The 22,321-nt window shown below is 39.7% G+C and overlaps 1 protein-coding gene across 5 annotated transcripts in view; it reads right to left on the bottom strand.

Annotated features, from left to right (window-relative positions):
* The window catches only part of MAPK8 (mitogen-activated protein kinase 8), an 88,349-nt gene continuing 66,028 nt past the window's right edge, over window positions 1-22,321 (bottom strand). Inside the window, exons 6-12 of one of the 5 annotated variants that reach the window (XM_049854942.1) lie at window positions 19,548-19,713; window positions 17,423-17,494; window positions 15,457-15,639; window positions 15,053-15,177; window positions 14,260-14,323; window positions 7,455-7,532; window positions 1-160 (exon numbers count right to left, since the gene is read on the bottom strand). In XM_049854942.1, the coding sequence (XP_049710899.1) occupies window positions 15-160; window positions 7,455-7,532; window positions 14,260-14,323; window positions 15,053-15,177; window positions 15,457-15,639; window positions 17,423-17,494; window positions 19,548-19,713 (834 nt within the window). In that variant the 3' untranslated portion in view covers window positions 1-14. The other 4 variants (XM_049854941.1, XM_049854943.1, XR_007513411.1 and 1 more) reach the window with 4 other exon arrangements.

Here is a 22,321-nt window from a genome sequence, read left to right as displayed (position 1 = left end):
CAAGGCCCAAGTAGTCATCTACAGCAGCCCAGAGGTCCTGATGATGCTTCCAGACTGCTGTCTGTATCAGAGGCCAAAGTTGGGTCTGTTGACATTGAAGACTCGTCATTGGCCGATGACGACGACGATGGGTGCTGAGAGCCGTTGATCACTGCTGCACCTGTGCTATGAGAAACAAAACAGCAAATCAGTCGCAGACAGAGTCACAAACCGAGCTGCTTGCACTGCGCTGACTGAGTCAGTGGTCAGTAATTTTTCTCTTGGGCTAGAAGGCTCACTAAAGATACTCACAAATGCTATTCCACACAACACCAACTTACAAACACTCTTCACTGCAAACTGTGAGGTGAGATCTGGAAAATGTTTAAATATTTGGAGCTTTGTTCTTTCCTCACAAACAACTAACAACTAATATGTTTTCAGTTCAAGACAAGACTTTTAAACCTAAGTTACACTTAGGAAAGGTCCTAGAGAAGACCTATGAATGGGCTTCATGCTGCCTGTGAGCACTTGAAAACAGATGCAAAACTACCCGTCTTTGCACTTTATTTGAGAGAAGATCTCAAAGGGCTATCTATATGACTCAAAAAGTTAAAAACTACTGCCCTATAAGATATAAGTTATATTTTACTTTATCACTGTTGTTGTTTAGAATATATACAGCAAAACATATACCAAACTTGACCATTCCTACCTGTACAATCATTGATTATATTCTCCGAGTTGTGCAACCATTCTCAACTCCTTTTCTGTCTCTCCTCCATTAACACAAATTCACTGCCCCTGAAGGTTCCTATCTAATCTTTCAAGTTGCTATTGTCATTTTGGTCCCATATACACAGTTCTTAAAAGAGCATAACGCTGAAGGTAGACATTTTTTTACTAGTTAAGCTAAACTATTGTTTGGTTTTAAGAAGACTTCAGGGGTATTTTTGGTTTAAGGTTTAACGATTATCTCAGGGCAAGCGTTGCAGGGGTCCATTCACCCGCCATGTCTCCTCCACGGACACCAAGAGAATTTAACATTCTGTTCTGCATTTCCCCCCTTTTCGTCAGGGTTCTGCCCAGAATCTTTGATCAAAATGTTCAGGAACGATAGCTGGGCACCATCCTGTCCTTCTGGTCTAATAGAAAGGAGGCAGTTGTTCATGAAATTTTAAATCTTTTTACTGAAAGGACACCCTGCGGGGCAGTTCTACTCTGTCCTATAGCGTCACTATGAGTTGGAATCAACTCAGTGGCAACGGGTTTTTTTTTTTTTTTTTGCTGAAAAGGAGAAGTCTAAACGATACTTATGGTACCTCTTGTTTAAAGTAAAAGTCAAGACAAAGAATAAAATCCTGTGAATTCAAAGAGACCTTAGTTCGACTACCCTAGGTTATATGAGGTTACATGACTTGCCTGGGTCACACAAGTGGCCTAGTTTGGAAAACTCGGGTCTTGTTATTTCTATTCTAGCATATTCTTGATAAATACAAATATGGATTTATTAACACAAAAAGTGGAAGCAGACTGTTTCCTTTATCAAAAGCATGTCCCAGATTTTAAAAAGTAACAGGAATACGAAGGCAAAGGACCATAGACTTGGGGGACATCTATGCCAACTGGCACAACACAGTTCATAAAGACAATGTTCCACAGCCTACTTTGGTGAGTAGCATCTGGGGTCTTACAAGCTTGTGAGTGGCCATCTAAGAAACAACCACTGGTCTCTTCTAGTCCAGAGCAAAGGAGAGGGGAAAAAAAACTAAAGACACAAGGGAGCAATTAGTCCAAAGGACTAACGGACCACATGAACCACAGCCTACACAACCCCATGACCAGAAGAACTAGGCTGTGCCCAAGAACCACTACAGACCCCTCTGACTGGGATTACAAACAACAAACGGATCTTGACAGAGCGGGAGAAAAACGTAGAACAAATGATCAAATTCACAAAAAAGACCAGACTTACTGGTCTGACAGAGACTGGAGGAACCTGAGACTATGGTCCTTGGACACCCTTCTAACTCAGACTTGAAGCTACTCTTTAAGTTCACCTTTCAGCCAAAGATTAGGCAGCCCTATAAGACAAACAACAACAGGTGTGAGGACCGTGATTCCTAGATCAATCAAGTATACGAAATCCAACGGGCAACACCTGCTCAGGAACAGGGACGAGAGGGTCGGAAACGACAGCAAAACTGGAGGAATGGGCATGGTGAACCTGGGGTGGAAAGGGAGAATGCTGACATAATGTGGGACTGCAACCAATGTCATAAAACAATTTGTGCATAAACTTTTGAATGAGAAACTAACTTGCTCTGTAAACGTTCACCTAACTCATAATTAAAAAGAAAAAAAAGTAACAGGGATGCTTAGTCTAGAGAGAGAAATCCTGTATTAGGAGTTGAAGCAGGAAAGGGGAGGGGATGTCCTCAAAGATGTCCTTTGCTTCTTAGTTTATAAAAGAAGAATCTGAATCCTAGACAACACTGGCCTATAGTCACAAAATCAGTCAATGGAAAATAAAGGACTTCAGGTTTCTAGACACTTACAATGGAATATGCTAAAGGTGACCCACTCACTAGGTGAGTTTTCAACCACATAATCATTACAGTATTTTTACAAAAATAATGGGGTGCCTGGGATATATGTTTGTCTGCCAACTGCCCACCCCCCAGGTATTTTTGTAAGCGCTATGCTAATCTTTTAACAGGTTGCTGTAAAAAAAAAAAATTAGCATAATACCCTCAGGAAACTACCTCAAGATGGAGGGAGCAGTTGACAGACAAATACAGAATGCACACGTTATTTGTGTAAAAACCCAGTAAACAAGGATTGTTCCGAATTTGATAGCATTAAATAATGCAATTTATACAAAAGTTGTTAGGAACACATTTATGGAATAAAACAGTGATTTCCAAACTGTGCACTGAGAAGAATTTCTGGGAGTGAGGTCCAGGCTGAGAACCACTGTTCCAGAACCCAGCATATCAGTGTTGGAGACTGTCCCTTGGCTCTCTTGGAACGACTAGCAATAGAACACTTCAATAGGAAAGGTCCTCTCTGAGAATGTCTTCAAAGGCAACAAGGAACCAGGCAGGGTAGCGCGGACAGGCAGATCTTCAGGGCGCTGAGGAGGGGGATGGGAGACAGAAAGGAATGGGGCCACGAGGGGCAGAGGGGATAATGGGAGCTGACAAGAGAAAGCAAAGCAGGCTTTCCTATTTTAAGCCTAAAAGAAGAGTGGAAAAGGAGAAATGCGGTATTTCCTAGACCCAAGAAAGGCCCATTAGATTCTCAGCCAGAGTGAAATTAAGACAGTATAATTTTTTTAAAAGTTCAGTGAATGAGAACTTCAAACACACTATGAAAAGTACCTATTCTGACTGAACATTACAGAATACCTACACCACCATAAATAACTTCTAGACTTGTATTAAAACACTCAAGCCATAAAAAGGTCCACCATACCTACTTTCTTGTGCTTTTAGTTCAGAACTGATTTCATTTTATCCAAATTTCTTAATCTGGTGAGCATTAACTTTTAAACGCATCGTAATTAGTTAACTTTTTAATCCAAAAATCAAGTACCTAAGAAAAGAAAAATACTGTTTTCTCTGAACTTTAAAGCAATATGGTAAATTCCCAAACATCTGAAAGGCAGTAATACAGAAAATCTCTACTCTCACATATTTGGGTCATTCCCCTCTTAAGGCATGTGAACTCGTTTTAGTATCAGCCAAACCAAAATAAAGACAGGAAGGCAATCCACTCGGAAAAAGATGATTCATTTAAAAAACAACGAAGTAGAGATGGTACCAAAACTGTTCCTTCTATTTTTATACATAATCAAAGCTGCATATTTTATAACAGCTCTTTCATTGCAAGCTATGAATTGATAATCCAGAAAATGTCTAGTAACCTGAGTCCTGTGCTTTCCAGTGATCGGTTTTGTAACCACAGGCAAGGACGGTCTAGGATTCAAATTCCTCACTTACAAGTTAAATACAACTGCTCTATTATTACACTTACTCAAACGTTACGATACGCTGAAGAATACAACTCTCCCCAGTAAGAGGCTCTCATATCTCACCTAGGCCTCCATTACGAACAAGCAGGTTATTGTTAAACAGGAGCCCCGCCGGTGTCGTGGTTAAGAGCTCCATGCTAACCAAAGATCTGCAGTTCGAATCCACCAGCCGCTCCTTGGAAACCCTACAGGGCAGTTCTACTCTGTCCTATAGCCCTGGTGGTATACTCGTTAAGTGCTCCCCTGCTAACTGAAAGGCTGGCAGTTCAAACCCACCCAGCAGCTCTTCAGCAGAAAGACCTAACAATCTGCCCCTGTAAAGATTAAAAACCCCATGGGGCAGTTCTACTCCGTCACATGGGGTGACTATGAGTCAAAACCTACCTGACAGAACTGAACAACAACTATTAAATATCAATACAAAGCTAATTAATTAAATATACTATTAAATATTTATAATATAGCTTTTAGTTTGTTACAACTCAACTGTGGAGAGAAGGCCATTTCCAAGATAGACAGCCCTTGTCTTAGTCCATTAGGTTCCTAAAAGCTTTCAAAAATCAATCTATATTTTCAACAGGATCTGTATTAAAATTTGGTAGGTCACGTTCCTAATCAATGACTTAAAAAACAAAACTCAAGTATAACCAAAAATGTGATAAGCAGCTACAAAAATTATTTAAGCAAATATATGTCTATAGTGTAAACCCTGGTGGCGTAGTGGTTAAGAGCTACAGCTGCTAACCAAAAGGCCGGCAGTTCAAATCTACCAGGTGCTCCTTGGAAACTCTATGCGGCAGTTCTACTCTGTCCTATAGGGTCGCTATGAGTCGGTAATTTGACTCAATGGCAGTGAGTTGAGAGTTATGTCTACAGTACAACGAAACAGGCATCTGAAACTACACCGCCATCCCTCGGTACCCACGGTGAATTGGTTCTAGGACCCCTCAGATACGACAATCCGGGATTGCACAAGTCCCTGATATAAAATGACACAGTATTTTCACATAAAGCTAGAGCTGGGTCGAGGACAGCGAGGTGCCCACGGCACATGTGTGCCTACTCTGGCAGGTTCTGGTTTCCATCCAGGTGGGGTGTTGAGGAGAAAGGAAGGCTTTTTTCTTCCTGGGTGCCTCATTCCTGCTTGAGGAAGGGATGCCCAGCCTGCCCTTCCTCTGGGACTCTCCCTTGGGGACCCGCCACAGGTGCTCGGGCCGGCTTTCCTGGTGAAAAAAGGTGGACAAATCCTGATTTCAAGAGAAGGTGACTTCTAAAAATTTTGAAGGATCTAAAATTTTTGTACCTGCAGACATCAATAAAGATGAAGACTTTTTACAAGAGTTCAATAGATTAAATGCACTTGCTAATTTTCCAAGTAACTTTGTGGATCCCCCCCCCACCCCCCGCCAAATATTTTCAATCCATGGTTGGTTAAATCCGCAGATGTGGAACCCGCAGATAGGGAGGGCCGGCTAGTTTAAACATCTTATCCATAAATAAGATGCTAGATATGACATCCATTTTTTGCTCAGAAGGCAAAAGAGCTTTAGAGGGATGATTAAAATGGCATAGGTCACTCAAATTCAAGAACTATCTGTTGAAACATTACTCAGCCTTCAAGGCCCACCTCAAGTTTCACCTCTTCCATGGAACCGTCCTGAGTCTTGTTGCCGGAGAAGTCCCACTGCCAGCCTGAGGTAAGACAAAATGCTAGAACACCAAGCACTCTGAAGGTATGACAAGCTTGGTTTCAAGTATTAGCTTTTTTATATATTACATTTGTAACCTTACGTTACTCAATTTTTCTGAACTTCTGTTTCCTTATCAGTGATATGTGCACAACAATCCCTATCTTTGTGTTATGGACTGAACTGTATCCCCCCAAAATATGTGCTGTAAATCCTAAACTCTATGTCTGTGGTTATAATCCCATTTGGGATTGGGCTGTTTTGTTATGTTAATGAGGTGGAACTAGCGCAGGGTGTGTTCTGAGTCAATCTCTTTTGAGATATAAAAGAGACTAAACACAGGAGCAGAGCAAAGATGGGGGAAAGATAGATGCTAAGCCACATGGAGCTCTCCAAGGAACCAGGAAGCAGAAGCTGAAGAGATAAGGACCATTTCCCAGAGCCCCCAGAGAGAGAAAGTCTTCCCCTAAAGCTGGCACCTTGAATTCAGATTTCCAGCCTCCTAAATGGTGAGAAAGTAAATTAAAGCCACCCACTTCTGGTATTTCTGTTATAGCAGTACAAGATAACTAAGACACTCAGGGTCTTGGGAGCAGAATAAAGTCTATAACCTACCTAAGTGTCTGTCATGTAGTATGTGTTTAAGATGTATATGGTTCCCTGTCATTTAAATTTCACCCTCAGCTCTTTACACTTTCACAAATACTACAATTAAATACAAGGTCAGCTTATAATAAAAGAAAGTTATTTACTCCCTCAAACCAGTTTTCTTCTTAGGGAATGAACATTTTCTAATGGTGGTTTTAACGTTACTGCCTTAGTTCAACAAATCAAGAATACCAAAAAGAGATAGATGGTAAGCTGCCATCACAGGTACCAAATTTTGCAATGAAGGTATTGCTTATTCATCCAAAGTAAAGAGTGTTAAGATCATAGAAAGGTAAATATATTGAATTTTGAGAATTTTTTTCTTTAAAGACAGGGTAACAATGCCAATGAACAAGGGTTTTAACCCTTTGGTGACCCAATTATTTTCTGCTTTGAATTTTTTGTTGATACCATGCGTTTTCATTAATGGAAGCCTCCTGAATCTTTTTTTTTTCCTGAATCATTACGTGTGTCTGAAGTTTTGGTAGGTAGCATGGCTTTTTTCCTGTCTCTTCTCACAAGTCTACCCTAAGTGTTCAGTGGTGCATAAGAAGTACCACGAATTATACCCCAGAGTCCCCACCAGGGTCTATTGGTACATACGTGTAACAAATAAAAATTTTCAAAATTTCTATTTTTCCTACCGAAAATGTAGATACCTCATACAATACCCTGTAAAAATAATCATTTGCGGTACACACCCATTTCTTCGGTTTCAAACAGTCATAAAGACTGACACGCACTGCCAGTGGTACAGGAGCTTCCCAATAAACCCCAAAGGCTGACAAAGTTCATGGCTGTTGTATGTACCACCAGGCATGAAACGGTTAAGTTTCTGTTCTTTAAGGGGCTGTCAGTATCAAACAAAATGATGTCTATTTTATGAAGTAGTTACTAATATATTAGTACTTGTGTTAGTACAATTCATTGGTATAATGACGCACTGACGTCTTTCTAATTTAACCAAATTGTATTCCTTACAGTTATTAAACTTCAAATAACAATGGTAGTAAATATGGAAAGAACTGTAGGTTTCAGGTCCACTGAAGATTACAATGCAGTAAGTAAGCTGCAATCTTAACCAAGCTTATATTGTAACCAACCTAAAGGAGAGGGCTGACCCCGTATTACTCCATTCTTGGTTCTCTCCTCCAAGTCCATAACTTCCTTGTATATCAGTTCTGAAAAAGAGATGAACAAAAATCAACTTTTCGAAGTCTAAGAGCCAATCCCACAGATTATATGTTTTAAGTAAAAAACTTTACACATGTTAAGTACTTCAACAGTGCCCCTACAATGGCAGAGTGTCAGCCTAAGATTCACAGGTGTTAACAGCAACCCTTGATCCTCAACTGTGCATTATACTGGAAGAAACTAAAATCTCTGCTGTAGCTACTGTTTCTAAAGTTTAAGGACAGAGCTAGGGTTAGAAGCCTTGTCTTTTTAATCCTGTAGTAACCCACATTACACCATAACGCACTACGTACTATTTGGTAGTACAAATGCTTGTTTAGTTCTGTCTCTACGAGGGCTTGAAACACACATGCTTATTAATTTCTAGTTCCTGAGCCCCCGGATTAGTGCTTAGTACACTGTAGGTGCTCGACAGATATTTGTTAAAAGATTTAAATCAAAGAGTATGTGGAAGCTTGCTTTAATCAGAATAGAATATAAGCACCTTTTCTTAGGACAAGAAAACTGGTAGCCACACTTCTACTCCTTACAAGTACCCTAGCATGACATTCTATCACTGTTGAGAAGATTTCTGCACTTACACGTAACAATCTGATTTTATCTGTTCATATTTTCTAAAAGGTAAATCGTCACAGGCTTTCCGTACATGTGAAGGAAGGAAGTAAATGGAGATGCAGGTATAGACTTAGCACCCTTTAGCAGAGAAAATCCCCAAGTCTGGAAGTTCACACCTACTGCCAAAGCACGGGAATCATGCTCAGGATACACAACCTGAATCATTTCCAGTCCAACTCCTAGTAAGATTTTTCACGGCCTTACGAACTTACAGACTAGTGAGCGACAGTGTACATAGTTACAACAGGGGAATAAACTCTGGGAGAAGTGAAGTGCTAAGTACGTCTTTTAAAATTCAGGTCATCACGTTTATGTAAAGCACACGTACTTGTGCAGAAGAGAGATCACAAGGCTGGCCTGAGCCTGCTGTCCTTAGAAAGACCTGCTTGCAGGTTAGTTCTTGGCTGGCTTCTGGGAACCTGGATTTCAGGAGGGTCCCCACATTAACTATGCAAACAATATGGGTTATGCGGAACACCTGCTTCCTTCTGGGGAGTCTGGAATTTCGGTTCGTCTTAGGCAGAGGGTGACTACCCGACCAACCCCAACTAAAACCCTGGGCACTGATTCTCTAACAGGCCTCCCTCACAGACATTTTACTTGTGCTGTCACAACTTATTGCTGGGGAATTGTGCATCCTGTGATCCCACAAGGAGAGGGCTCTTGGAAGCTTATGCCTGGGTTCTTCTGGACCTAGCCCCACAAGCTTTTTCCCTTTGCGAATTTTGCTTTGTATTCTTTCACTGTAACCAGTCGGAGCCACGAGGACGACCATACGCTGAGGCCCACTGAGTCTTCCCAGTGAATCATCGAACCTGAGGGTGGTCTCGGAACCCCAAACACGATATACATTTGTTTGTATATGCATACAGTGAGAGGTCCAGACACCAAACTATCGGGGCTGCGGGTGGAGAAAACCTTGTATACTTGCATATATTTCCTATTCTTCTACATTATTTGCATTTTTTAGTAATACTGACATTCGGGGAAGAAAATGTTTTATATTTTGTACTTTCTGTATGTCTATATAATTTGAATTTTTAACAAAGAGAAAGAAATACTGTCATAATTAATAAAACTGACAAAGTTACCTTGGTACAGGCCATTTTAAGACATGAGAAAGATGTCTGTGGCGTTCCTGACTCACATTACGCGATGCAAGTCAGGCTACAAAATGCAAAGGTGCACAGCCGAAGCCGACAAATCTCACTCGAAAAATCAACTTAAAATCTGTTTAAGGCCTCTTCATGAAATTATGCTTTAAAAAAGCTCTATTCTCGTTCAAATTAACAGTGACTTCTCATGAAATAGGTTATAAACTGAGAGCAGTCGCAAGTGGCTTAAAAGGCAAGTTTTACTTTATGATTATTTTTGAAGTGTTGTTTTTTTACTATAAAATATTCAAAGCAGAAAAAAAAGTAAACTCTCTCCTCCCAATAAAAAAGCAACCACTGCAAACATTTTGTCATATATTCTTCTAATTTCTAAATTTGCACCTAGATTTTTAAGTTAATTGCATTTAAACCATACTGTTTTTATACTGCTTTTTTCACTTAATTTCAACTATTTTCATGTCATCATACAGCTTCATAACATTAATAAACACAATATTTCAATGAGTAGATGTAGGACAATTGATTAGTTTTTTTTTTTTTTTCTGTTATTGAACATTTAGATTTTACCAACTACCTTCCTATCATAAAGAAGGCAGTAACTAACATTTTGGTACATAAAAGTTTTCTGGTACTTAGCACTATTTCCATAAGAATTAAGGACACTTTAAGGACAAAAGCAACCATTTGATTTTGTAGTTCTGCTTCTCTTGAAAAACTGAAAAAGACAGAACTTCAGACTACACGGAGCCCTGGTGGCACAGTGGTTAAGAGTTCGGCTGCTAACCAAAAAGGCTGGCAGTTCGAATCCACCAGTTGCTCTTTGGAAACCCTAAGGGGCAAGTTCTACCCTGTCTTATAGGGCTGCTATGAGTCGGAACCAACTTAATGGTAGTGGGGTTTTTTTTTTGTGTGTGTGTGTGGTCAAACAACACTGTTTATTATAAAAAAAGATCCAACTAATAACTTACATCTGGACTGAAAGACTATAAGCAAACTACATGCCTGAGAAGATGCTGCTGTTTCCCTGAGAGCAATGACTCTCTAATAGGGTATGTCCCTTGCAGGGACTCTTTGGAAGCTGTGCCTATGGAATTGTTATAACAGATACTTGGTCCCACTTCGGACACTGGACTTCTAAACCAGGGTAACTCCACACCCACCCCGGAAATCTTGTTCTCTCACTAGGAGGCCAAAGAGAAGAGCTGCTGGGCAGCTGTGCAGAATGCTGGGAGGGCTACTCCCACTGAGGAGAACCACGGGACGCCGTCCTGCTGACACATGGGCTTCCTGCCCTGTACTCTTCTAAGTGTATATGCTGTCAAATGGGGCCTGTTCAAACCTTGTGAGTCTGAATGCCCACTTAAGAACAGCCTTCTGATGAATGTTACAGACATTCATCATCTTCTCTGTGTCACGGAATCCTTTGAGAGTTTCATCAAAGCTATGAACCCTCTAAATGGACAAACAAAAATGTGCATAGAATTTCAAGGGGTCCTTGTATTTCCTGATGAATAAACTTATGATTAAAAATCCCTGATTACAGAAATGGAATTCCTTTGAATGAGTAGGAGCTAGAGACATCTACATTTGCCTGCTACCGTAACCTTCTTGGGCTTCCAAAGAGAAAGGTATGAAGTCTTGATAGAATTAAAAATACCAGATGTTTTTTTCTCAAAGAAACAAAGAGGAATGGTAAGCATTTAAGACAGGAAGAAAAGAAAATAGCACCCCTTTGTGAAAAGGGATTAAGGCAGAACCAGAGATAATTAAGGGTGCTAACTAGGCAAAGTAAACTGTAGTTAGTTAATGGCTTTGGCAATGGGTTTTTCTTTCTGCTATGACACTGAAGGGTCACTACAGGGTCACTACGAGTCAGAATTAACTCGACAGCAAAGAATTTGGTTTTTTGGTTTTTATGACACTAAAACTCTTAGGCATATCTTTAAAAAAGGCAGTTTGTGGGCAATTACAGAACTGTACTTGGGGCTAGGAGACAAAGATGAATAATAAAGGTAAACATTTTTAAAGAAATTAAAAAAAAACCCAAATACGTCCTTATAGAGACAAAAATGCTGTATTTTACTGATTTTAAGATGTACTTTTCTCAGTTTAAAATCTCTGAAATTGGGCTGCATGTTATGATCAATGGCACAGTGCAACTGGCAGTATTTTCTCTTAGTGGCACATAATGGTGTGTCTGAACAGCTGGTGGCATATTCAGATTTTATGAAACACCGTAAATGTCTGCTTTAACTGTAGTGGCATATACAGGCACTAGGTTGGACATTTTAATTCGCTGGTCCACAGTTTTATCTGTGTATATTACTTATTACAGATAGAGATGCAATTCGATCATTCCGTTGGGCTCTGGAGAGTCTAGCAATGTGTTTCCCAAAGTCAACTTGGAGAAAACTGATCTCTGGTTATTCCTAAGAATACATAAATTTAGAGATTTATAAACCTGTTTAGGTTTATACGTTACCAGTGCCTTTTGCCTAATACTTTGACAAGTATCCCATGTGTATTTGTGTGTGCACGTGCACCCATGTGCTGTAGGTGAAGGTTTTACAAAGCTAATTAGTTTCCCATTCAATAGTGTATATCCGAATTGTTTCATGACAATGGTTGTAATCACCCCAATTTGTCAGCAGTTACCACCCTGAGTTTCCTATTTTTGTCTATTTTTCCTGCCCTTTCCTGCCTTCTCATCTTTGCTTCTGGGCAGATGTTGCCCTTTTGGTCTCACACAGATGACTGTTCTAAGAGCACTTCGCTCGCAGATATTGTTTATTTTATAGGCCTGTCTATTATTTGGCTGAAAGGTGATCTCTGGGAATGGCTTCAGTTCCAAGTGAGAAGGGTGTTTAAGGGTCACAGTCTTGGGGATTCCTCCAGGCTCTCTTGGACTAGTAAATCTGGTCTTTTTTATGAATTTGAATTTTTGTTCTACATTTTTTCCCCCACTCTAACCAGGTCCTTCTGTTGTGATCCTGGTTAGAGCAGTCAGTAGTGGTAGCCAGGCACCATCTAGTTCTTCTGGTCTCAGCCTAGTGGAGGCTGTGGTTTGTGTGGGCCGTTAGTCCTTGGGACTAATTGTTTCCTTGAATCTTTGGTTTCCTTCCCTCTCCTTTGCTCCAGATGGAAAGAGATCAATAGTGGTATCTTAGATGGCCATTTGCAAGCTTTTAAGACCCTACTAGTTACTTACCAAAGTAGGATGTAGAATGTTTTCCTTGTGACCTATGTTATGCCAACTGACCTAGATGTCCCCTAAAACTATGGACCTTAAACCTCAAGCCCAGTAACTCAGTCCCACGAGATGTCTGGTTACATCTAAGATGCTTCCATGACTGTGCCCCTTATGTACTCTATTATAGATATGAATATACATGCAGCACATACAATATGCATGTAGAAACATCCACAGGCCAAACGTGTTCATGCACGTGGGGGTGCTCCCCACACGCCCTCCCGCACCTATTCAGTATACATATCTACCTACGTATCCACTCATAAATTGTTATTACTGTCATCACAGGATTGTATATGTTCTAGTACTTACCTTTGTTGCCTTTTATTCTTGCTTACCTCTGTCTTCCTTGCCTTGGCTACGCTGTGCTGACTTCCACCATATCGTGTAGTGCCTTTCCCTTCACCAAAGTTAACATGTGTCTACTATCTAGTTAGCGGTTTTCCCTCCCTCTCCATCCCATCCCTGGTAGCCATCAAGATTTTTTTCTTTCTGTGTGTAAACCTTTCCTTGACTATTTATAAGAGTAGTCTCATATAACATTTGTCCTTTTGTGATTGACTTATTCTACTCAGCATAATGTCCTCCAGATTCATCCATGTTGTGAGATGTTTCACGGACTCATCGTTATTTACTGTTGCGTAGTATTCCATTGTGTGTATGTACCATAGTTTGTTTATCCATTCATCTGCTGGGGGGCACTTAGGTTGTTTCCATCTTTTTGCTATTGTGAATAATGCTGCAGTGAACATGGTGTGCGTATGTCTATTTGTGTCATGGCTCTTATTTCTCTAGGATATATTCCTAGGAGTGGAACTGCTGGATTGTATGGTATTTCTATATCTACCTTTTTAAGGAAGCGCCATACCATTTACATAGTGGTTGTATGATACTTATCTCTTAATAACAAGTCTTCTGTCTCCACTTTAAGACAAGGTAAATAAGGGGCCTTGTGATTTGCCCAAAGCCACCTGGTTACAAAAATGGTCAAAACACTAAATGACAACAACGCACTCGGTGGTAAACAAGATCTAAAAATGACCTGGCCCAAATGTCTCAGAGGATCTTCAAAAAAGAAAGAATTTACTGTTAGTGAGGGTGGGGCTAAGCAGGGCTCCCATACAATGTGATGGATGTGTGAATGGCTGTAATTTATCACACTCGGAGAGTAATTTGGAAGTAACTGCATTTTCTCACATGTGCACAATAACACTGCAAGGGCTGTCTGTGATAGAAACAGAACTGGACACAACTTAAAATACTCTTAAAGAGGGAACACAAAATAGAAACTGTGACATGTCCATGTAGCAAAACACTAGCCAGCCATTAAACCAAATGAGGCAGATACATGGATCAAGAGAGAATAATCTCCAAGGTACACTGTTACATCAACAAAGCAAGTGCACAGAGCATGCAACCACGTGTGGTTAAAAAGGTGGGCAGAGAGAGGAGGGAAACGCTAAACACACACATTTGTGTTTGCATATTCCTAGACTATGGAAGAATATAAAAGAAACCTTGACAGTGTCTGTCTCTGGGGTGGAAACTTGGGAGATTAAAAGTTAGGAAAGGAAGGAGAATTACTCTCCACTTTTATAAAAATACTAACAATCTTATTACCAAACAGCAGCTGTGAATAATAGAAAATCTTTAATTTCCCTAATGTGAAGAATAAACCAGCAAAACCAGCCAGCAGTTCTTGAACGTCTTCCCTAAGAGCTGGGTGAAGGCTACCTTTCCACTCCTCGATGGTGTGCTCCCTTTCGTCTAACTGCTTGTCGGGGATCTTGGGTGGTGGCTGAAAGACACAAGGCAACGACTAAGTTCAGTTTACTGAGAATAAATACACTCTTACAAGTACTTCAACCATTAATCAGACGGGGGAGTTGTAACACGCATCAGCGGAGTCAGATTGATCAACCGACAACCTTCTTATGCAGAGAGACTAGTTCTGGAAGGCGACTCGCTTCAGGGAGAAAGGGTGCTTAGCCATCATCGTTTTTTTTACTTCTTGCTTCTGAAATGGTCACATTTTATTTATATCATGGAAACAAAAATTATTTGTTTTATAACTAAATTAGGATGTTCCTCAAAGCAGCTCCTCTAGTCAGGTTTCAGGGCAAGAAGGCAAGGATCAATGGGAAGCAACTTTACTGTGTGTATAAAGACGCCTGGAATCTCTGAGTGATGCAAATGGTTAGTGCTCTTGGGTGTTAACGGCAAGGCTGACAGTTCAAGTACACCCAGAGGCACCTCAGCAGAAAGACCTGACGATCTCCTCGTAAAAACGAGCCCCAAACACCCTATGAAGTACAGCTCTACCCTGACGCGCAGGCTGGCACGTGTCAGAGCTGACTCCCTTGGTGGAGGAGAAGGTGCTCCAATGTGCTCATCTGCTTAAGGCACTCCGAAAAACACCACCATCGTTTATCTGCACTTTATTTAAGATTAAAAAGTCTCCTCAACCTAGCTTTATTCTAACTTTAAGAATGCAATATATTCCCCAAACATGAAGAAAAGCACTTACAGCTTCTGCTTCAGAAGGGTCATACCAGACATTGATGTACGGGTGCTGGAGAGCTTCGTCTACAGAGATCCTCTTAGATGCATCTATTACCAGCATTTTGGATAACAAATCCCTTGCCTGACTGGCTGCAAAGACAGGGATGTTAATGTACACACAGCGTGTAAAGGTTTTCAAGTTATCATTAAGAGACTACAATTAATTTTTGAAGTATATGTTTTTTAAAAAAATACGTTTTACTACAAAATCAGGTCAAATATACGATTAAAATACATAAAATTAAGAATAACTAAAACCTCACACTGTTCTACCACCCAGAGGTAACCATGGGTTATTCCCACAGGAATTTGAATGAACGCACACACACACACAAAATGAGGTTAAATGTATATATTTATAAAAGGTACCTTTAAGTTTGTTGTGTTCCGAGTCAGCTGGGAAAAGTACATCGGGGAAGAGTTTCTCAAAGCTATATCCAGCATATTTAGGTCTGTTTTCAACATAAGTCCTTACTGTTGGTTGCAGTTTCTTCATGAATTCAGGACATGGTGTTCCAAGCTGTTCAATAACTTTATTCCATTGATCAATATCTAATATCAAGTTGCTAAGAAAAATACTCCATAGCTAATGTTCAACATATACATCATAACCATATTAAAATAACAAGAAAATGGCTCTTTTAAAAAATCCTAAGAAAGAATGTGGCAGCTATCAATTATATGTCTTACAGCCACACTGCAAAAGGCGGAGACTGCAGGTGGACAGAAAGGATCAATAAATAAGCCCGGTTAACTTTATTTATTGTGTGTGTACGTGTGGGGGAGGGGCTACTAATACTGATCTTACTACAGAAATGGAAGCTAAAATTCAGAAATTTTAAGTACAAATTATAAGTGACTCAAAGAATAATGGTAATCATCACCCACGGGACACTAAATGCAAACGGCACACAATTCCGGCCTACAAAACCTGCCTCCTCTTCCAGCTTATCAGAAATGTGAATGCATCTCCTGGAGAGTAAGGACTGTTTCTGCAAGTCCTGCCCTTGAGTTTCCTACATCAACAGCGAATGCGCAGCAGGAAGAAAATGACAGCTGTGGAGAAGGTGGCATTTTCTTTTGCCACTCTTTATGTAGCTTACGTTAATAACTTTTATTTTTTTAAAGCTCTCAGACTTCTTTGAAAAAGATCAACACTTGGCTAAGTTGTAAAGGTTAGGATTTTCTGATCTCCTTTCTCCTAGATTTTACACTCCAGGCCCTTGAAGAAGAAGGCCTATTGTAACTTAGCGAATATGGTGTTTCCATTTCTTCCTCCTAAAACAACTCTAAGTAACTCTTACTAGTTGATAAACACATGATGGATCACTGTTAATATGAATATTAAAAATAGTCAGATGAACAAAAAGCACGAACCCAAATCTAATCATCACCATATAAAACAATTACTGTTCAAGTTCTCAGATGGCAGGATTAATGTTATGTTGTGTAATGAGACAACAAGCAAAAGACAAAGCACACAGAACATAAACAATGAAAAGGGGGGAAGGAAAACAAAAGTGTGACCAAAAGCACCAGACAGCTCCGAAATCTGTATCAAATCCGAAGTACCTCTAGACTTACTCAAGTATATAACTATTAGAAATTCTTAATGCAAGCTATGATTAATGATTTAGGTTAAATAAATCAATTCAAAGCCAGCAAGTAACTGGATAATTATAATTGAGCAGTTTTCTGAATTGACATATGAAACAACCAATAAATGAGGGGAAGGAAGGTCTGTGTTAAATAGCAGGTGGTATTTTCAAAGCGTAATTTAACATTATTATTTATTAGGGAGAGACAAAATACATTATACCTGACCAAGCTGGAGTGCTGTCATACATTTTGACCTTTAGAGGCTACATTTTAGGCCAAAGATAAGGATACGATCTGTACCTGGGAACAAAACACCACCTTTGATCATTTCTCCCATGATGCACCCAACTGACCAAATGTCAACTGAAAACAAAATGCAATGACATTAACATAAAGGTTTTGGTTAAAATAAAAAAAATATATATATAAACATTAAAAAAAAACACACACACACACACCATGTACAGTTTAAAATGATAAAAAGCAATATAAAAAAAAAAAAATGAGTGACAGTGGATGGGCTCTGACTACCAGCAGAGACTGTATGTCCTACTGCCAGGTGCAGCCTAGAAACATTCCAGCTTCTTACCCATATAATTTTTTGAACTGTAACAGCCACAAACTTCATGTCTCTTAAGTAAAACACAGGTATGAATGTGCCGTGTTCATTTTCTTTAGAGAACACACAGAACTTCGTCGTCTCGCTAATTGAACTGCTGCAGCAGCACAAGGATACAGTCCCTTCCTGGAAAGAGGATTTTGTGGCAAACCATTTCTCCCATAATGCACCCCACAGACCATAAATCCACTTATGTTTGCAGCACAAAAGAAGGAAAAGCAAAGCAAAAGGTCATTTAAAATCAAAGAAGCATAGTATGACTGCATTATATAATATTATATAACATTATATAACAGCTGCAAAAACATCAGAAAAAGAAAAAAGTGATTTTAATTTTAGCTAATGGAATAAATTTAAAACAAAATATTTTCCAAAAGGCTTTGATTCACAAAAGAAAACAAAGTGTGGTCATTTAACTACACATCTAATTTTAAAGTGAGAGCAATGCACAGAATTACATAATAAGAAAGCCTATCTATTTTGTACCTAATAATTTGTTGATAAAGTATGGAACAGAACCAGACACAAACTTTGAAAATAAGGCTAAAAACGTACATGAGGTAGCGGGATTGTAAACGTGAAATCTTTCTGTGATTCTGAAGCGCCACTGTGCATTATACTCTTTCTTTAAGTCAAATAAAAGCAAAAAGCATGAGCAGAAAAAATTTAGCATATTAAAATATTTAACACATAGATTGTATCTCACTAAAAAGTTAAAGCTCTTCAAAATTTTCCAAGCTAGATTAAACATATTTATTTAGCTGAGACATACTGTGTTTATTCTAAATTAAAGGTCAAATTACTTTCTTGGCAACATCACACTACATTTACCCTACTATCCCAAAAGAAACAAGAACACAGAGAATAAACAACTAAGAAAAGTTAGTAACAGCAGTGTATGTCCTATGTCTCCTACAGAAAGCCTTTTAAATCCCTCAACAACACTTCTTTTTGTTCCGGAAGTCAGTTTTGGCTGGGTGCGGCATGGAAGTTCCCACAGACTCTTTGCCAGAGTCTCCCAGCAAACTTACTCACTCTCCCAACTTCAAACGGAAGCTCTGGCCAGTGCTGAAAAGGATCTGCCAGACAAGGAACAGACAATTTGGGGATTTCCACCTGCTTTATTAAAACTAACAACATACCCTGAAATTCACACCTTTGGGTTAGAATAGCAGATAAAAAGGGGAGAGTTATGGCCACAGTTCAGGAGGAGAAGGGGGAAGAGTAAGTAATTTAAAAGGAAAAGCCTCAGAAACTCGCTTTGGTTCTGAAGTTTGAACGCCCAAATTCTTTAAGGGCAAGAATGGATGTAAGAGAGAAGTACACCCTTTACCACGTCAGAGCCCTCGGGAAGTTAGCGTCTGTACTTTCTGCTATTTCACTGAAGAGTCTTAAGAGTGAAACTGGAAATAACTTTTGGAAAACCTAAGGAAATGAAGTTTTCCTAATATTTTAGACCAACCTTTTTGTATATTTTGGTATGATTCAACATTCATGAAAATTTAATATTCATAAATCAGTCCATTAGAGAAAATTTTTTTCCAAGAATTTTTCTGGCAAAAAGCTATTACATTAAGTCTTCCCCTACAGATTGGTAGAGAGTCATGAACTTTCATTAAATATCCATGACACAACTTCTGTACGTAATCTTAACAAAAAGATTTTAAAAGCCGCAAGGAGGAGAAGAGATACCGTCAATTTCAGTGAAGGCTTTCTAAGAACATGGTAAGCCTTATTCATATACAAAACTAGCTCTAAAGGGCTCTGCTGCTTCCTCCTCCAACAGGCCACCTTAATTACCCCTGGCTCCGAAGAATGACCTTATTGTAGCTCTGCAGGTTTACACCAAGTGCTATGACTATTACTTGACAGTAAGTCACTCAGCTGACAACTCTAAGTTCAATAGGAAAAGGTGAATTAACTCTCACGTTTTATGCTGGTACATAGGAAAACCAATAATCCTAGGCAAGCAAATAGCATATATTCAGTTTTAGGGGCCACAGCAGCAATTTCTTTAGTTAATGGTGGTATTGATGGTGTGTGTATTTGTATTTAAACAGGGCCCTGAGTTTTTCCAAACATTTCGGACAAAATGTGTAGTTACTTTCAAGCTCCTGATACACATTTAAATCAGTGATACACATTTACTTGTGGACTTCAGCTTACACATTTCGCATAAAAAACCTGGTGAACAAAAGAACATAAATGAGAACTGTATTTCAAGTAAGTGAGGTTTGCTGACCGTTTTCTTTGTAGCCCATCCCCAGGATGACCTCGGGGGCTCTGTAGTAGCGAGTCACCACATAAGGTGTCATCATGAAGCTCGTTCCTGCAGTTCTGGCCAGTCCAAAGTCAAGAATCTTCAAAGTGCAGTCTGATTTTACTACTATATTACTGGGCTTCAAGTCCTTAAAAAAAAAAAAAAAGGCAACAAAAAAACCCCTGCTATGATATATACGAACATCTTGCAGTTCCCAGTTGTTACCCTGTTGTTTGCACAATGATTCATGTTGACTGTTCATCTCTCTCACTGTAACAGATCTCAGTGCAGAGACTCAGCACAACTGAGAAATTAGCTTTGTGGACTTTTTTTAATTTATAAATATATAGAGTTGTTAGAGAGCTTAGTAATATTTTATTTACTAGCAATTTGATTAGCTAGAAATTTTAGGTGAAATGGAGTAAAGGATTTAAAAAGGCATCCCAAAGCTCACATAAGAGCTATTATGGTAAAAGAGAGGTGGTACTTACGGTCATCTACATATTACACTACCAGTATTTTTTTTAAACCACAATAAGCTTTCTACAGATACTATGGACCAACAATGGGTTATCCTCTGCCTTTTGTATTGTCTAATGTCCATTTATAAAATACCAGAATAGTCATTATTAGTCTTTCCATTATTAATTTCCCATGTGAAATCACACAAATTTGCTTAAAAAATTTTGTCTGCCTGTAGAAGCAGGACGTCATTATCTTAGTGTCATAATCCATATAATTACTTGCTGTTGAAACGTCTTGGTGAAGAATTTTCCACTTGGCCCACTGAAAAGAAGGCAGCAGCATGGGCACTCATGGCTTCATGCTCAAAGCACTCTGCCTTTAGCTCCAATGAACCCTATTATGAACCAAGGGACCAAAGAAGAAAGCAAGCATATACCCACAGCACAAATATACCCCACTGTCTGTACTGGGGTGCAGTATTTAGGACTTCGGCTCATATATTAAGTATCAGTGATTACAAAGGAAAAAAACACTGGCCTTAAAGACAAGATCTCTTTTGTAATGCTTGTGGTCAGGAAAGCATGTATGTTATCTTTAAGATATTCTGTCAGGCCATCATGGATGGCTTGAAAACATATATCTAACAGTTTTATGAAATTAAACATAAAAAGATGTAAACAGGCTTTGTTTATTGTTGTTGATTTTGACTCATAGTGACTGTCCCATAGGGTTCCCAAGCAGCAGCTGGTGGACTCGAACTGCTGACCTTCTGCTGAACAGCTGTAGCTCTTAACCACTGTGCCACCAGGGCTCCTGCATCAACATGCTTAGTGAAACAAAATGAGGATTTTCATTATTGCCATTCTGTAAATGCAAAGTTGTCAGTATTTCCAAGACACATTATTTCACCAAGCTAACACTGCATGTTCAAGAACAAATATTACAAACTTGGTTACTTTTGCAATGTCTATGGTGACAAAGATCAGTGGTTTTTTGCACTTGTACATTTTGGTCTAGAAATAAGGCTCCATTCCGAAATACTTCATTTCAGAGGAATTAACAGCAACATAACTATTTTAGGAATAGATGATGTTGTTAAGAAAAAAACTATGAAAAATGCCTCAGAGAATACGAACTAAAATTCACCCTTGAATGTCGGCGTGAGTCTTCCTAAAGATGCCAGTAATGCTGCTGAATACATATGAGAATAATTCCGCAACTATGAATGTGTGGAAGAGGCTGTGGAGCTAAGCTAACAGTCTATCCCCTCCCTCCCACTCTTCCAGCCCCTTACAGTCAGGCAAGGGCACATGATTAGTTCTGGCTAATAGGATGTGAGCAGGAACAAAAACTAGAAGGGCTGGCATACAGCCTCCTGCCCTCCCTACTCTGGTGATCAGTCACGTTCCAGAGAGGGAACCCTCTGTCACTGTGCGTTGCTGAGCGTCTACGTAAAGCAGAGTCGCAGCCCCGTACCCACCCTGCCATGACCTGCACTGGACATATGGTGTGGGAGCCATACCCACCCTGCCACGGCCTGCACTAGACATACGGTGTGGGAGCCGTACCCACCCTGCCACGGCCTGCACTGGACGTACGGTGTGGAGATAGCCCTTTGTTGAGTTGAAGCCAGTGAGAATTCTGGTTTGCTTGGCACCTCAGCATATCCTAGCCTACTGTGACACTGTAGTTTTCTATGTAATTGCTGTTCCCATTATAAAACCATGTAATTGCTGTTCCCATTATAAAACCACGGGATCATGGGGCTGAGCAGCAGGTAGTGGGGAAACTAACATCAAAGACCACAACGGTGGTAGTGCAGGTTAGACAGTAGCAAAATATTTCATGAAGCTGTCGCCTGCAATTATTAGGAGGGCAGAGCACTTGCTTCATGAGCTTTGAGCTCTAGAAGAAGATGTGCCAAAAATGGCCTGGCTGTTTTAGACAAAGAGTTTTACTGGAACACAGCCATGCTCACTCAATTACCTGCTCCCTAGGGCTGCCTTCCTGTTACAACAGCAGACTTGAATAGCTGTGACAGAGACTATTGTCAGCAAAGCCTAAAATAGTTACCTGGCCTTTACCAAAAACATCTATTGACTCTTGCTCTAGAAGATGTTAGAAGGCAAAACCTTCGAGTGTGTGTCAGTGACTACTGGCTGCATTTTTTGGCAAGGCACTATAAGAGACAGACATGGATGGACTTCAAAAAGAATCGGCCACTTTAAAAGTAGAAATAAAAGGAGACAGAGAATTCAGAATTCAGGGTAGTGTGTAGCAGAGAGAGCAGT

The sequence above is a fragment of the Elephas maximus genome, chromosome 16, assembly GCF_024166365.1.
Source record: "Elephas maximus indicus isolate mEleMax1 chromosome 16, mEleMax1 primary haplotype, whole genome shotgun sequence".
NCBI classification, from domain to species: domain Eukaryota; kingdom Metazoa; phylum Chordata; class Mammalia; order Proboscidea; family Elephantidae; genus Elephas; species Elephas maximus.
The sequence above is the reverse complement of the archived record's forward strand: the minus strand, read 5'-3'. Positions and strand labels throughout refer to the sequence as shown.